The following is a 17,516-nucleotide window of genomic DNA, read 5'->3' as shown; positions in this document are numbered from 1 at the left end:
CAAACGGCTAGTGGGTGGGGTGGGGCAGCGATACATTCACCAGCTACTGTCAAACGGCTAGTGGGTGGGGTGGGGCTGCGATACATTCACCAGCTACAGTCAAACGGCTAGTAGGTGGGGTGGGGCAGCGATACATTCACCAGCTACTGTCAAACGGCTAGTGTGTGGGGTAGGGCAGCGATACATTCACCAGCTACAGTCAAACGGCTAGTGGGTGGGGTGGGGCAGCGATACATTCACCAGCTACAGTCAAACGCCTAGTAGGTGGGGTGGGGCAGCGATACATTCACCAGCTACAGTCAAACGGCTAGTGTGTGGGGTAGGGCAGCGATACATTCACCAGCTACAGTCAAACGGCTAGTGTGTGGGGTAGGGCAGCGATACATTCACCAGCTACAGTCAAACGGCTAGTGTGTGGGGTGGGGCAGCGATACATTCACCAGCTACTGGTATACGGCTAGTGGGTGGGGTGGGGCAGCGATATATTGTGGGGTGGGGCAGCGATATATTGTGGGGTGGGGCAGCGATACATTCACCAGCTACTATACTACCACACCCGTGTTGCGCGGGATAAAAGGACCGGTCATCAGGGGAGACTACTCCTACCAGAACAACAAACGTTTTATACAATAAACAGATCTACAACAGTAGGGGCTGGTCTACAGTATCTAACACCCGTGTCTGCGTACAAGAACTGTAGTGTTAAAGATAAGCAAAGGTTCTAACCGATTCCATGAGACATTCTAGGGAATAACATAACAATAAAAAGGAATTTATTCAAAATTAATTACATGAAGTTACACTTCACAAATTTCCGCGAGCGTAAAATGAGATAAAAAATTTATACTCGATTACTTCAAGCTATATATATATATATATATATATATATATATATATATATATATATATATATATATATATATATATATATATATATATATATATATATATATATATATATAGTGCTCCATTTACTCAGGATTAGAAGTTGACTCGTACAAAGTCTGATTTGAACGTTAGATGAAACGACACGAGTTTTGTAACCGACTCACCAGATTCTTCGCCCTTGAGACCCGCAAAACCTTCATCAGCTTCCTGCAACAGGGAATAAATACATTTAAAACTGATGAACTGGGACCCAGGTTTAATCGAATAGAGCAACATTGGACCGTTACAAGCCCATACAGTGGTACCTCGACGGTCGAGATGTTTTAGATACGAGCCGACTAGTGAGAGGTATTGTGATGTGAAATACGGGCCGAGTAGCGAGAGGTATTGTGATGTGAAATACGGTCCGACCAGTGAGAGGTATTTTGATGTGAAATACGGTCCGACTAGTGAGAGGTATTTTGATGTGAAATACGAGCCGACTAGTGAGAGGTATTGTGATGTGAAATACGGGCCGACTAGTCAGAGGTATTTTGATGTGAAATACGGGCCGACTAGTGAGAGGTATTTTGATGTGAAATACGGGCCGACTAGTCAGAGGTATTTTGATGTGAAATACGATCCGACTAGTGAGAGGTATTTTGATGTGAAATACGGGCTAAATTTTAGGTAACCAATCAACCGGCTGCACAGCTTGTGAAAAGAGATGGTTAATCTCTACCATCACGTGGTACTACAGATGGTTAATCTCTACCATCATGTGTTACTAGGGATGGTTAATCTCTACCATCATGTGTCGCTAGAGATAGTTAATCTCTACCATCACGTGGTACTACAGATGGTTAATCTCTACCATCACGTGGTACTAGGGATGGTTAATCTCTACCATCGTGTGCCAATAAAAATTGTTAATCTCTACCATCATGTGGTACTAGTATTGGTTAATCTCTACCATCATGTGTCTTGTAAGAGATGAAAGAAACTTACAAATTCCTAAACTCCATAACTATAGGATATTGAACAAAAATATTGCGTCTATTGCAAATATTTGTTTAAATGGGTGTATGTTATATTTCTAAGCGATCAGTAAATACTGTACCTAGGTATTTTCTTTTTAACAATTAAGTATGATAGGTCTTTTAACATCAAACAGTTGCTCATGTAAATTTGGTTACTGAATCGAGCTGTTAAATAGATTATTTTAGGAGTTAAAATACATAATGTGTGAATACACTTAAGTACTTTCTCCGCTGATCCTTTGCACTGACCTTGTGGAGAACCCAAAAATCGTTTAATAACATAATAAAGGATAATTTTAAGAAATAAACTGGTTTTATGCAGTATATTTACCTAGAAAATCAACAAACTTGAGCTTACGGAAGATGCTAATGGAGGTGTTGGCCCAGGCGGCTTCACTTTGTTCATATACTCACCGTTAATTCTAAGCTCTTTCGGTCACTCTAATTCCCCTAAAGAAAAAAGTGCTCTCAAGACCTTTGTGAATGGAGCAGAGCTAGAAGAGGTCGAAGACTTTAAGTACCTCGGCAGATATATATATCAGCAAATGGCAGCATGGAGAAAGAAATAGCCACTAGAATAGCAATGGCAGTACAAGCTTTCAACAGACTCCCTAAGATCTGGAAATCATTCTCACTGCAGCAGAGAACTAAAATAAGGATCTACAAGTCTTATGTACGTTCTGTACTCCTCTATGCTGCAGAGTCATGGAAACTAAACAAGAAAGGAGAGAGCCGACTCAGAGGCTTTGAAAGAAGATCCCTCCAACGTATCCTCAGAGTAACGTGGGACGACAAAGTCCCGAACAAGGTAATATGTCGACATATTAAGCTTGTCTTAGAAGTACAAATGAGGAGATGGAGATGGCTGGGCCATGTTCTACGCATGAGCAAAAGAAGACTCCCCAACATGGTGCTGAAGTGGACTCCATCTTGAAAGAGAAAGAGAGGAAGACAGCTGGGAACATGGAGGAGAGAGATGGAAGAAGAAGTACAGGCTACTGGCAAGACCTGGCATGAACTAAAGTGGCTCGCCCAAGGCAGAGTGGAATGGCGGAGATTTGTTGCTGTCCTACACTCCACAGGGAGTGATGAGGATTTAAGGGAAGGAAGGAATTCCCCTACTCGTTACTCTCTTAACGCTACACTTTATCACTCAACTCAACTTAAACATCACCGAGCATAATTGAACCTAAATGTTACTATAAATGTTTTGTTACTTTCCCGATTTTTCCACGTAGGCCTATGCCAGAGGCGTAGCGATGGGGGGGGGGGGCAGGGTGGTACATCTGTCCCCGGGCGCCGGGAAGGGTTGCTACGCCCTTAAAATAAACCCGTCCAATGAGGTTTGTTTTTTTTTCCTACCTTTCATAATGTTTTGGAAATGATTTAGGTAAGTGCCATAAAATAACTCCAGTGCAAAATCAGCTGCTATTTTTTTTTTTGAGTGTTTCTTTACCACATACTGTTAAACCCCTTAATCCGTTTCCTCGTGTCTCTAAATTAGCTCGCGTGTCAAAGCAAATTTTAGCTTGCTCGTATCTAAAAATACCTCGTGCATCGGGGCGCTCACGTGTCGAGGTACTACTGCATATAACAGCTACGTAACCATAGCAACATAACCTTCAGCACCAAGGGCATCTGCGTCCACAGGTTGTGCATGTATGAGAAGCCGAGACCCGTGCCGAAGATGTAGCAGCCGAAGGTCAGACCTGTCGTGGACCTTACGTAGCTGTCTTCTGGTGAGATCTTCACTGACACGGCCAGCCACTCGCGTATCTCGTGCCGGCTGTACTTGCCGCTCCTGTTATACAAACAATATACACATACACATACACATACGCGTACACGTACACATACACGTACACGTACACGTACACGTACACATGCACATACCCCTACCCCTACCCCTACACCTACCCCTACACCTACACCTACACCTACACCTACACCTACACCTACACCTACCCCTACCCCTACCCCTACACCTACACGTACACGTACACATACCCCTACCCCTACCCCTACACCTACCCCTACACCTACACCTACCCCTACCCCTACACCTACACCTACACCTAAACCTACACCTACACCTACACCTACCCCTACCCCTACCCCTACCCCTACACCTACCCCTACACCTACCCCTACCCCTACACCTACACCTACACCTACACCTACACCTACACCTACACCTACACCTACACCTACACCTACCCCTACACCTACACCTACACCTACACCTACACATACCCCTACCCCTACCCCTACCCCTACACCTACCCCTACTTCTACACCTACCCCTACCCCTACCCCTACACCTACACCTACACCTAAACCTACACCTACACCTACACCTACACCTACCCCTACCCCTACCCCTACACCTACACCTACACCTACACCTACCCCTACCCCTACACCTACACCTACACCTACACCTACACCTACACCTACACCTACCCCTACCCCTACACCTACACCTACACCTACCCCTACCCCTACCCCTACACCTACACCTACACCTACACCTACACCTACCCCTACCCCTACCCCTACCCCTACCCCTACCCCTACACCTACCCCTACCCCTACCCCTACCCCTACAACTACTCCTACACTACACCTACACCTACACCTACACATACACCTACACATACACATACCCTTACGCATAAGCATACGCATACGCATACGCATACGCATACATATACACATACACATACACATACACATACACATACATATACACATACACATACACATACACATACACATACACATACACATACACATACACATACACATACACATACACATACACATACACATACACATACACATACACATACACATACACAAACATACGCAACGGTTCAAGTTGATCCAGTACACCATCAACACAAACAGTATCTAGTTCACAAGTAGGATCTAGTACACCAACAACACAAGATGAATCTCTAGCCTTACATGTGTTTCAGCAGTTTTGTGTTAACAAGTATCGTAGGTTCCACTTGAGGCGCCATCACCAGAGACATGAAGTGCTGAACATTTTCTACTTCGGGTATTCTGAAACCCTTGAGCATTTGTATTCATTGGTTTGTTTTGTTTTTGTTTGATGAAAATATTCTGCCGTAGAGGTCAAAGTTAGCCGCAAAGGTCAAAGTTTGCCGCACAACGTCATCTTACCAGACAACATCGTCTCTTTCACAAAGTCTTGGGGCTCACAATTACCCCACCACGCACCCCACCCCGATCATGACTTATGACTTAAGTCAAGTGGGCGGTGACTGAGGGAAACAAACGCGTCATGAAATCTGGCAACATCGGTGCGAGAACTCTACATCATAGTGCGCTCTGCCCGGTACCACATTAAACTCTACATCAAAGTGCACTCTGTCCGGTACAACATTAAACTCTACATCATAGTGCGCTCTGCCCGGTACAACATTAAACTCTACATCAAAGTGCGCTCTGCCCGGTACAACATTAAACTCTACATCATAGTGCGCTCTGCCCGGTACCACATTAAACTCTACATCAAAGTGCGCTCTGCCCGGTACAACATTAAACTCAACATCAAAGTGCGCTCTGCCCGGTACAACATTAAACTCTACATCATAGTGCGCTCTGCCCGGTACAACATTAAACTCTACATCAAAGTGCGCTCTGCCCGGTACCACATTAAACTCTACATCAAAGTGCGCTCTGCCCGGTACAACATTAAACTCTACATCAAAGTGCGCTCTGCCCGGTACCACATTAAACTCTACATCAAAGTGCGCTCTGCCCGGTACAACATTAAACTCTACATCAAAGTGCGCTCTGCCCGGTACAACATTAAACTCTACATCAAAGTGCGCTCTGCCCGGTACCACATTAAACTCTACATCAAAGTGCGCTCTGCCCGGTACAACATTAAACTCTACATCATAGTGCGCTCTGCCCGGTACAACATTAAACTCTACATCAAAGTGCGCTCTGCCCGGTACAACATTAAACTCTACATCAAAGTGCGCTCTGCCCGGTACAACATTAAACTCTACATCAAAGTGCGCTCTGCCCGGTACAACATTAAACTCTACATCATAGTGCGCTCTGCCCGGTACAACATTAAACTCTACATCATATATATATATATATATATATATATATATATATATATATATATATATATATATATATATATATATATATATATATATATATATATATATATATATATATATATACATATATATATACATTTGTACCAGAGGAAAAAAGCGAAGAATTCTATCATCGATCCAAACTCTACTTCAGCTGCCCTATTGATCGTTTGGTTTGAAAGAGGAACGTTTCTTGTTTCTTTTTTTAGAAAACGCCAAAATTTTAACTTGAACTTTTGTAATATGATCCTGCCTCAGCTTTAGTCAGTACCTGTCCTAGTTTGTAGAAAAATGACTAGATCAAATTGGCTTACGCTATGAGGTAGGAGCTGATGTGTAGGGCCGGGGGTACGAGGACACAGAGGGAGGGGCCGTAGGTGTGGCTGGCCAGCTGATGGTCCATGTCGACCGAGTCCATGACGAAGGTCACCTGGATGGGCTGGCTGCTGGTGATGACGGCTAGCTCGCTGCTTCTGTCGATCTGAGGATAAGGTGGCATGTCATGTGTGGTCAGTCTGGTGATGACGGCTAGCTCGCTGCTTCTGTCGATCTGAGGATAAGGTGGCATGTCATGTGTGGTCAGTCTGGTGATGACGGCTAGCTCGCTGCTTCTGTCGATCTGAGGACAAGGTGACATGTCATGTGTGGTCAGTCTGGTGGTGACAGGGTGACATGTCATGTGTGGTCAGTCTGGTGATGACGGCTAGCTCGCTGCTTCTGTCGATCTGAGGATAAGGTGACATGTTATGTGTGGTCAGTCTGGTGATGACGGCTAGCTCGCTGCTTCTGTCGATCTGAGGATAAGGTGACATGTCATGTGTGGTCAGTTTGGTGATGACGGCTAGCTCGCTGCTTCTGTCGATCTGAGGACAAGGTGATATGTCATGTGTGGTCAGTCTGGTGATGACGGCTAGCTCGCTGCTTCTGTCGATCTGAGGACAAGGTGACATGTCATGTGTGGTCAGTCTGGTGATGACGGCTAGCTCGCTGCTTCTGTCGATCTGAGGATAAGGTGACATGTCATGTGTGGTCAGTTTGGTGATGACGGCTAGCTCGCTGCTTCTGTCGATCTGAGGACAAGGTGACATGTCATGTATGATCAGTATGGTGACAGGGTGATATGGCATGTATGGTCAGTCTGGTGAGGAAAGGGTGATATGTCCTTATGGTCAGTCTGGAGATGACAGGGTGACATGTCATGTATGGTCAGTCTGGTGACAAGGTGATATGTCTTGTATGGTCAGTCTAGTGATGACAGGGTGATATGTCATGTATGGTCAGTCTGGTGATGACAGGGTGACATGTCATGTGTGGTCAGTCTGGTTACAGGGTGATATGTCATGTATGGTCAGTGTGGTGATGACAGGGTGACATGTCATGTGTGGTCAGTCTGGTGAGGAAATGGTGATATGTCATGTATGGTCAGTCTGGAGATGACAGGGTGACATGTCATGTATGGTCAGTCTGGTGACAAGGTGATATGTCTTGTATGGTCAGTCTAGTGATGACAGGGTGATATGTCATGTATGGTCAGTCTGGTGATGACAGGGTGACATGTCATGTGTGGTCAGTCTGGTTACAGGGTGATATGTCATGTATGGTCAGTGTGGTGATGACAGGATGACATGTCAAGTATGGTAAGTATGGTGTCAGTATGACATGTCATGTATGTTTATCCTGGTGATAGGGTGATAGTTCATAATCCGCCCTAGCTTAATCTCAGGTACTGTCAGTGTGGCGACATAGCATCGTGGCATGCGTTGTGATTGTGATGAAAGATGTCATGTCATATTGTCTCAGTGTGGTGACATAGCATCGTGGCATGCGTTGTGATTGTGATGAAGATGTCATGTCATATTGTCTCAGTGTGGTGACATAGCATCGTGGCATGCGTTGTGATTGTGATGATGTCATGTCATCTTGTCTCAGTGTGGTGACATAGCATCGTGGCATGCGTTGTGATTGTGATGAAGATGTCATGTCATATTGTCTCAGTGTGGTGACATAGCATCGTGGCATGCGTTGTGATTGTGATGAAAGATGTCATGTCATCTTGTCTCAGTGTGGTGACATTACATGAATGTCGTGTCATCTAAGCGAGGCTTCAAAACAGCAGGTCACGTTTAAATTTTTCGTGTAAAAGGCCAGTAGACAAGATCGTTTTGTATCCAAGTTTCGTTTTTTTTTTCGGATTAATTCAAAGTTAGCATCGAAGTCTGGTGTTATCGCTACGACTGTTACAAAGATCAGGTTTAAAAACGTAGTGTAAGGATTAAGAGTTAGGGCTAGGGTCGTCGATTACTGCATCAGAGATTCTAATTCTTCCCGGAGTTTAAGAGAGGTGAAAAGCCTTTTAATCCCTAACTCATTAGCTAACTAGCTTGAAACACCCAGGCAAGCTGCTTTTTCATAACCAACACACAACGTCAACATAAAATTAGATTTTATGTCTACCCTTATATACTAAACCTGTTACGTCCTTGCCATAGCTCATGAATAACCTCCAACTTGAACAGATATCATGTCTAGCCCCCAAAAACTAGCATTGACCTTAACGTATAAAGTGGTATGGCTAACCCAAGAGAGCGATTTAAAAAAAAATACAACTCACAACCCTCCATTCGTGCTGCTTCAGCACGAAGGTCAAGGCCACGTCCTCCAGCCTCCACTCGACCTTGACCTGCGTGTTATCTTTCGAGGCGATGATGTAGTACTGGCCAAGGTCGAACCTCCCGAAGGTGCTGAGTGTGACGTATTCGGTGCCCAACTTCTCCAAGGGAAACAGCATTTCTGGAAGAAAGGTTCAAGATTTACAGTAAACACGCTGTTTATTCGTCATCCCCTTTTCTGGGGTTTTGTCCATCTGTAACTTTTGTGCTTCATACTAAAACTGTAACTTGTGTCCACCACACTAAAACTGTAACTTTTGTCCACCACTCTAAAACTGTAAATTTTGTCCACCACACTAAAACTGTAACTTTTGTCCACCACACTTAAACTGTAACTTTTTTCCACCACACTAAAACTGTAACTTTTGTCCACCACACTAAAACTGTAACTTTTTTCCACCACACTAAAACTGTAACTTTTGTCCACCACACTAAAACTGTAACTTTTGTCCACCACACTAAAACTGTAACTTTTGTCCACCACACTAAAACTGTAACTTTTGTCCACCACACTAAAACTGTAACTTTTGTCCACCACACTAAAACTGTAACTTTTGTCCACCACACTAAAACTGTAACTTTTGTCCACCACACTAAAACTGTAACTTTTGTCCATCACACTAAAACTGTAACTTTTGTCCACACTAAAACTGTAACTTCTGTCCATCACACTAAAACTGTAACTTTTGTCCACCACACTAAAACTGTAACTTTTGTCCATCACACTAAAACTGTAACTTTTGTTCACCACACTAAAACTGTAACTTTTGTCCATCACACTACAACTGTAACTTTTGTCCACCACACTAAAACTGTAACTTTTGTCCACCACACTACAACTGTAACTTTTGTCCACCACACTAAAACTGTAACTTTTGTCCATCACACTAAAACTGTAACTTTTATCCACACTAAAACTGTAACTTTTGTCCACCACACTAAAACTGTAACTTTTATCCACACTAAAACTGTAACTTTTGTCCACCACACTAAAACTGTAACTTTTGTCCACCACACTAAAACTGTAACTTTTGTCCATCACACTAAAACTGTAACTTTTTTCCACCACACTAAAACTGTAACTTTTGTCCATCACACTAAAACTGTAACTTTTGTCCACCACACTAAAACTGTAACTTTTGTCCATCACACTAAAACTGTAAATTTTATCCACACTAAAACTGTAACTTTTGTCCACCACACTAAAACTGTAACTTTTGTCCATCACTCTAAACTTTTTTCCACCACACTAAAACTGTAACTTTTGTCCACCACACTAAAACTGTAACTTTTGTCCACCACACTAAAACTGTAACTTTTGTCCATCACACTAAAACTGTAACTTTTATCCACACTAAAACTGTAACTTTTGTCCACCACACTAAAACTGTAACTTTTATCCACACTAAAACTGTAACTTTTGTCCACCACACTAAAACTGTAACTTTTGTCCATCACACTAAAACTGTAACTTTTGTCCATCACACTAAAACTGTAACTTTTTTCCACCACACTAAAACTGTAACTTTTGTCCATCACACTAAAACTGTAACTTTTGTCCACCACACTAAAACTGTAACTTTTGTCCATCACACTAAAACTGTAACTTTTATCCACACTAAAACTGTAACTTTTGTCCACCACACTAAAACTGTAACTTTTGTCCATCACTCTAAACTTTTTTCCACCACACTAAAACTGTAACTTTTGTCCACCACACTAAAACTGTAACTTTTGTCCACCACACTAAAACTGTAACTTTTGTCCATCACACTAAAACTGTAACTTTTGTCCACCACACTAAAACTGTAACTTTTGTCCATCACACTAAAACTGTAACTTTTGTCCACACTAAAACTGTAACTTTTGTCCACCACACTAAAACTGTAACTTTTGTCCATCACACTAAAACTGTAACTTTTGTCCATCACACTAAAACTGTAACTTTTGTCCACACTAAAACTGTAACTTTTGTCCATCACACTAAAACTGTAACTTTTGTCCATCACACTAAAACTGTAACTTTTATCCACACTAAAACTGTAACTTTTGTCCATCACACTAAAACTGTAACTTTTGTCCACACTAAAACTGTAACTTTTGTCCATCACACTAAAACTGTAACTTTTGTCCATCACACTAAAACTGTAACTTTTATCCACACTAAAACTGTAACTTTTGTCCATCACACTAAAACTGTAACTTTTGTCCATCACACTAAAACTGTAACTTTTATCCACACTAAAACTGTAACTTTTATCCACACTAAAACTGTAACTTTTATCCACACTAAAACTGTAACTTTTATCCACACTAAAACTGTAACTTTTGTCCACACTAAAACTGTAACTTCTGTCCATCACACTAAAACTGTAACTTTTGTCCATCACACTAAAACTGTAACTTTTTCATTACCTGCCAGTACATTCCGGCTGAGGTTGACCTTGACCGCTGTGTCTTGTGCCGGCATGGAGGTCATGGACCAACAATTGCCGGATATGACACCAACCGGTCGTTTTGACGTCACTAAAACGCCTGAAAGACATTGGTCAATACGATTACACTGACCTGTCTATTAAGGTCACAAGATTAAATATTTACATAGTAGAAGAGTGGGGACATCTGTCCAAAAATGTATAAGTGTTGAGTGGTGGTGGGGTGACACCTTTAGTTACCACACCGGGTGGTGACACCGTCAGTTACCACACCAGGTGGTGACACCTTCAGTTACCACACCAGGTGGTGACACCTTCAGTTACCACACCATGTGGTGACACCTTCAGTTACCACACCATGTGGTGACACCTTCAGTTACCACACCATGTGGTGACACCTTCAGTTACCACACCATGTGGTGACACCTTCAGTTACCACACCTGGTGACACCTTCAGTTACCACACCTGGTGACACTTTCAGTTACCACACCAGGTGGTGACACCTTCAGTTACCACACAAAGTGGTGACACCTCCAGTTACCACGCCAGGTGGTGAAACCTTTAGTTACCACACCAGGTATTAACACCTTCAGTTACCACACCAGGTGGTGACCCCTCCAGTTACCACACCGGGTGGTGACCCCTCCAGTTACCACACCGGGTGGTGACACCTCCAGTTATCACACCGGGCAACACCCGCCCTGTGACGTCACCACTGGGGTCTAAATAGTTGCAGTTGTTAGTTAAAAGCCAGTTTGTCTAAAAATAGATCCACCGCAGTACCGTTTGATGTGTGGTTTTACTGATGGTTTTATTTAGTTTCAACATCATCTTTTTTCCGTTGGTGCCCAAGACAAATGGGTCAGATGTTTAGCTCTCTACCGCTAGGCCACGCCGTCCCTTTTAGTGATTTTTATTAACTGCACCAAGAATATAGAATCTGTTTATGGGAGGGGGTGGTCTAGCGGTAGAGAGCTGGACTAATAGCCGTTCGTCTCGAGCTCGAATCCGGGTTCAAGTCAGTAGACCGTCCCTGAGTCCACCCCTCTGATGGGTACCTAACTCACGTAAGGGAAAGTAAAGGCGGCTGGGCATAGTGCTGACCACACTATCTCTTCATATGCCGAGGTCACAGAAACAAGTGAACTCGACTTCACTTGACCCATAGACCGTCAGGTTTGAAAGGGAAATTTTACTTTACTTACTTAGTCAGGGATCATACGCTGAACGTCAAGAAACTCAAAGACGATTGATATATTTATTTGATTGCTATACTGAGCAATATAGGAAGGAGGGGTAGACCTATATGCTAATATTTTATAACACTGATTTACGTTAATAATCAAATGTCATTTTTTTTATTGATGTGAAGTCATACATCAATATTAAACAACTGATATTTTCAATTATTCATCAATACAGTACCTAACAAGATCCCTGGGCTCTCCTTAGCATAGCAAAAGTCGAAAGCAACACTGGATTCGCTAGAAATTATATATATATATATATATATATATATATATATATATATATATATATATATATATATATATATATATATATATATATATAAAGGATAAAACAGACTAATGCATAAATGGTACAATGACTAAATGTATCGATTTAGACACCTATCTAAAATGAGACCTAGTTTCATCTGAACAACCAACAAAATCTCTAATTGGATCCACGTGACCAAGACCTGACCTTGCCACTGAGTAGACGAGCGTGTTCCCCGTGGTCCTGGGTGACCCACGCTGTCCCAGCATCCTCAGCAGGGTCCTGTTTTCTGACGTCACGCTGACCGAGGTCGCCAGGTCGCTGACAATGATGAACACGGGCGACGCCCTGGAACAGGTTAAGTTGGGTTAGGGGTTGGGTTAGGGTTTGGGGTTGGGGTTGGGTTAGGGGTTGGGGCTGTGTTAGGGGTTGGGGTTGGGTTAGGGTTTGGGGTTGGGTTAGGGGTTGGGGTTGGGGTTGGGTTAGGGGTTGTGGTTGGGTTAGGGGTTGGGTTTGTTTAGGATTTTCTTTGCGCAACTATGAGTGCGGAACACCGAAATTGTGGTGTGCAGTGTTTCTGACTTTTTTTTTCTACTGGGGAGGGGGCACTTGACATTTTTCGGAGGGGGGGGAGTGGACGGACACTGGTAAAAGTTAATATTTTCTATATAGATTTCGTTCGGGGGTGGGTGGGCGGTCTGGTAGTGTGTGGTGTTTCTGTGAATGTGGTTTGAGTGTAAGGTGTGTGTGGGACATTTTGTTAAGTGTGTGGTGAGTGTACGTGACGTGTGTGTGGTGTGCGTGCGTTCGCTTGTGCGTGTGTATTTGTGCGCGCATTGTGTGGCATGTGTAAGTTGTGTGTGTATCATGTGTCTATTGAAGACTTCACAAAGATAAATTAAAGAAGTGTTATCTAGTTCACTGCTATTTAACTAAAAATAGAGCGGGAGTGACAAAATTGTAAAACTGTTTTGTTCGACTCTGGAAGATGTAAAACGTCGAAATTGTTCGATTTTTTGCACGATTACAACACTTCCTCTACAATTCGTATACAGTATACGAGGAAGTAAAAATTTTAATGAAGATTTACTTTCAGGCGAAAAGGGAAAGGGACGAAGTGAAAACGTATATAATTTAAAAACAAAAATAAAATATAGTATGCTCAAACCAGGGTCCGACCTACTCCTCCGGAAATTTAAAGTGCTCCTCCCACCCCCAAAAGGTTCAGATGCCCCCACCTATCCGTATAAAAATGTTTGAAAGAAGCCACTCCTCCTAATATAAAAGTAATCAAGATCTACTTAAGATATCTCTAAACAGCCGCTGTTGTTGTAATTAAATGCCAAAACTCACTGCATAGCGAACGGGTAGTAGCTCCTCCCCCAGGATGAAGTGGGCGTGGCTTGAAACGTTTCAAACGTGCCAGCAATGGTGTACATAACCAAGGTCAACGCGAAGTTGTTGACAGATGTCAAGGTCATCAAAATGAGGGTTGTTTCGTCCATGTGTCTGAGAGAAAAATATTTATAGATTATTGGTATCACCCAACAATAGACTCTTCCAAAAATAGGTGTATTAGGTTGTTGATTGTATTTAATCTCAAGTCTAGTTATTAGGGTTAGGCGTATAGTAGGATAGTGTGGTCGGCACTAAGCACCGGTCGCCTTTACTTTCCGCAACGTGGTCAGGTACCCATTAAAGCTGGGTCGACTCCGGGAAGTCTTACTATAGTCAAGATCGAATAGCGAACTCGAGACCTTCGGGATAACAGTCGATCTCTCTATCACTCGACCACAAGAGGTGACTAAGGAAGTATAGAATGGGCTGATGATAAAATGACAGACATTAGCTGTAGCCGTAGCCATAGTTTGCGAGATGACTAAGGAAATATAGAAAGGGCTGATGATAAAATGACAGACATTAGCTGTAGCCGTAGCCATAGTTTGCGAGATGACTAAGGTTATAAACTAGGATGTCTCGTTTGTTTAAATACAATCCTCTAACTCCAGTGTTTCCAGACTTTTTTCTCCGGCGGGGGGCACTTGAAATTTTCGGGGGGGGGGGGGGGGGTAGACTTTCTTCTTGGGGGGGGGGGGCGGACACTGTTGTTAAAAGTATATATTTTCTATATGAATTATATAAATTTCATTTCGTTCGGGGGGGGGGGGGGCGAAGCCTGGAAGAAACTCTTTACAGTTACTCAATAAAGACTGAACTATTGTAAGGCACAAGGGCACATCGTAAACGTCGAATAGAGGTCGGCCTTAAGTCTTTAAACGACTCGAATTACTTGCACAGTTTCTTCCAGGCATCTCTTCGGAGGGAGGGGGGGGGAGGCTAAGTCCCACCAGATGAAAGTCTACCCCCACCCCCCACTCACCCCTCACCCCCCCCCCCCCGGACCAGAGGCGTAGCCCGGGGACAAACTTTCGATTTGCGCCCCCCCCCCCCTCGAACTTTTCATTTGCACCCCCCCCTCAAACTTTCGATTTGTACCCCCCCCCCTCAAACTTTCGATTTGCACCCCCCCCCCATCGAACTTTTCATTTGCACCCCCCCCCCCTCAACCTTTCAATTTGGCGCCCCCTAAGGTCGGCGCCCGGGGACATATGTCCCGTCCCCCCCCCCCCTCGCTACGCCTCTGCCCGGGACCCCCGGAGAAAAAAGTGCTCCCCGGGGAAAAAAAGTCTGAAGAAACACTGACTCCTAAGGAGGGAGGGTTAAAAATGTTGTGACCATGTGTAACGAGGGATTGGGGGGGGCGAGGGGCGGAAAAGAAAGTTTGAAGACAGAAAAAAGTATGAAAGAAACACTGGTTAATTGAAGATTTTCAACAGTCAGACGCCAGATGAAATGTTTACCGGACTTTACGCAACCCTCGAGGAGACGAGTGCTGGGTGTAGTTGAGGGGTGGGGCGTAGGCCCGGGTCTCCCACCCGTCCGTCCATACCGTGTCCCTCCATTTGTAGGTCACGCCTTCAGTGGTCACAGTACCGTCGATCTGGGGAAAAGGGTAGCTTTGTACACGTGTCAAAGGTCAAAATGGCGGAGGTCAAGGTTTCTTCGGGACTTCTCTTTTTGTTGTCTCTACCCATGCATACGTTCAGACGCTATACATACAATTGTTATTGTCTATACCCATGCATATGTTCAAACACTATCCATACAATTGTTGTTGTCTCTACCCATGCATACGTTCAGACGCTATACATACAATTGTTATTGTCTATACCCATGCATATGTTCAAACACTATCCATACAATTGTTGTTGTCTCTACCCATGCACACTTCAGACACTATCCATACAATTGTTTTAGAGCCTCTATTGTCCTTACCGAAATGTCTGTAACGGTCACAGTAGAGCCTCCCCTTACCGAAATGTCTGTAACGGTCACGGTAGAGCCTCCCCTTACCGAAATGTCTGTAACGGTCACAGTAGAGCCTCCCCTTACCGAAATGTCTGTAACGGTCACAGTAGAGCCTCTATTGTCCTTACCGGAATGTCTGTAACGGTCACAGTAGAGCCTCTATTGTCCTTACCGAAATGTCTGTAACGGTCACAGTAGAGCCTCTCCTTACCGAAATGTCTGTAACGGTCACAGTAGAGCCTCTATTGTCCTTACCGAAATGTCTGTAACGGTCACAGCAGAGCCTCCCCTTACCGAAATGTCTGTAACGGTCACAGTAGAGCCTCCCCTTACCGAAATGTCTGTAACGGTCACAGCAGAGCCTCTATTGTCCTTACCGAAATGTCTGTAACGGTCACAGCAGAGCCTCCCCTTACCGAAATGTCTGTAACGGTCACGGTAGAGCCTCCCCTTACCGAAATGTCTGTAACGGTCACGGTAGAGCCTCCCCTTACCGAAATGTCTGTAACGGTCACGGTAGAGCCTCCCCTTACCGAAATGTCTGTAACGGTCACGGTGCTGATCAAGAACTCAGAGGATCCTCGGTGGGGCTCGACAGGCCAGGCTATGACGTACTTGGTGAGATGCGCCTCACTGGGGGTGCCTGGATGATGGTGGTAGACAGGTGTGGTTAGTCTGTAAGGGGGTGGGGTACAGTCTGTGTGGGGGTGGGGTACAATTGTTTAGTCTGTGTGGGTGTGTGGTACAGTTGTTTAGTTAGTGTGGGTGTGGTACAGGTAGTGTGTGTGGGTGTGTGGTACTGTTGATTAGTCTGTGTGGGTGTGTGGTACAGTTGTTTAGTCTCTGTGGGTGTGTGGTACAGTTTTTTTAGTCTGTGGGTGTGGTACAGTTGTTTAGTCTGTGTGGGGGTATGATAAGTTAGTCTGTGTGGATGTGTGGTACAGTTAGTCTGTGTGGGTGTGTGGTACAGTTGTTTAGTCTGTGTGGGTGTTGTACCGTTAGTCTGTGTGGGTGTGTGGTAGAGTTGTTTAGTCTGTGTGGATGTGTGGTAAAGTTAGTCTGTGTGGGTGTGTGGTACAGTTGTTTAGTCTGTGTGGGTGTGTGGTACAGTTAGTCTGTGTGGGTGTTGTACAATTAGTCTGTGTGGGTGTGTGGTACAGTTGTTTAGTCTGTGTGGGTGTGTGGTACATTTTTTTAGTCTGTGTATGTGTGGTACAGTTGTTTAGTCTGTGTGGGTGTGTGGTACACTTGTTTAGTCTGTGTGGGGGTATGATACAGTTAGTCTGTGTGGATGTGTGGTACAGTTGTTTAGTCTGTGTGGGTGTGTGGTACACTTGTTTAGTCTGTGTGGGGGTATGATACAGTTAGTCTGTGTGGATGTGTGGTACAGTTAGTCTGTGTGGGTGTGTGGTACAGTTGTTTAGTCTGTGTGGGTGTGTGGTACACTTGTTTAGTCTGTGTGGGGGTATGATACAGTTAGTCTGTGT

The 17,516-nt window shown here is 44.0% G+C and overlaps 1 protein-coding gene across 1 annotated transcript; it reads right to left on the bottom strand.

Moving 5' to 3' along the window:
* Positions 1-962: 962 nt before the first annotated feature.
* Positions 963-16,661, bottom strand: LOC131942167 (uncharacterized). The gene is made up of 11 exons (XM_059301899.1): positions 16,563-16,661; positions 15,522-15,661; positions 14,014-14,169; positions 12,868-13,008; positions 12,586-12,644; positions 11,140-11,259; positions 8,667-8,845; positions 6,370-6,536; positions 4,878-4,976; positions 3,528-3,708; positions 963-1,095 (listed from the first exon to the last, which is right to left on the bottom strand). Exons 3-11 carry the CDS (start codon positions 14,163-14,165, stop codon positions 982-984), a joined length of 1,212 nt encoding a protein of 403 aa, XP_059157882.1. The 5' UTR covers positions 14,166-14,169; positions 15,522-15,661; positions 16,563-16,661; the 3' UTR covers positions 963-981.
* Between the last annotated feature and the right edge of the window lie 855 nt (positions 16,662-17,516).

This window comes from Physella acuta, unplaced genomic scaffold (genome assembly GCF_028476545.2).
Source record: "Physella acuta isolate Inbredline_101_S28 unplaced genomic scaffold, ASM2847654v3 ptg000392l, whole genome shotgun sequence".
NCBI classification, from domain to species: Eukaryota; Metazoa; Mollusca; class Gastropoda; family Physidae; genus Physella; species Physella acuta.
This window is presented reverse-complemented; position numbering and strand designations above follow the sequence as displayed.

Excerpts from the sequence above, each read along its gene's own strand:
- LOC131942167 (XM_059301899.1), bottom strand. The coding sequence starts at position 14,165 with ATGGACGAAACAACCCTCATTTTGATGACCTTGACATCTGTCAACAAC. Across the intron at positions 12,645-12,867 it reads CTCGTCTACTCAGTGGCAAG|CGAATCCAGTGTTGCTTTCG; the intron begins GTCAGGTCTTGG and ends TATAATTTCTAG. Across the intron at positions 8,846-11,139 it reads CAGCCGGAATGTACTGGCAG|AAATGCTGTTTCCCTTGGAG; the intron begins GTAATGAAAAAG and ends CCTTTCTTCCAG.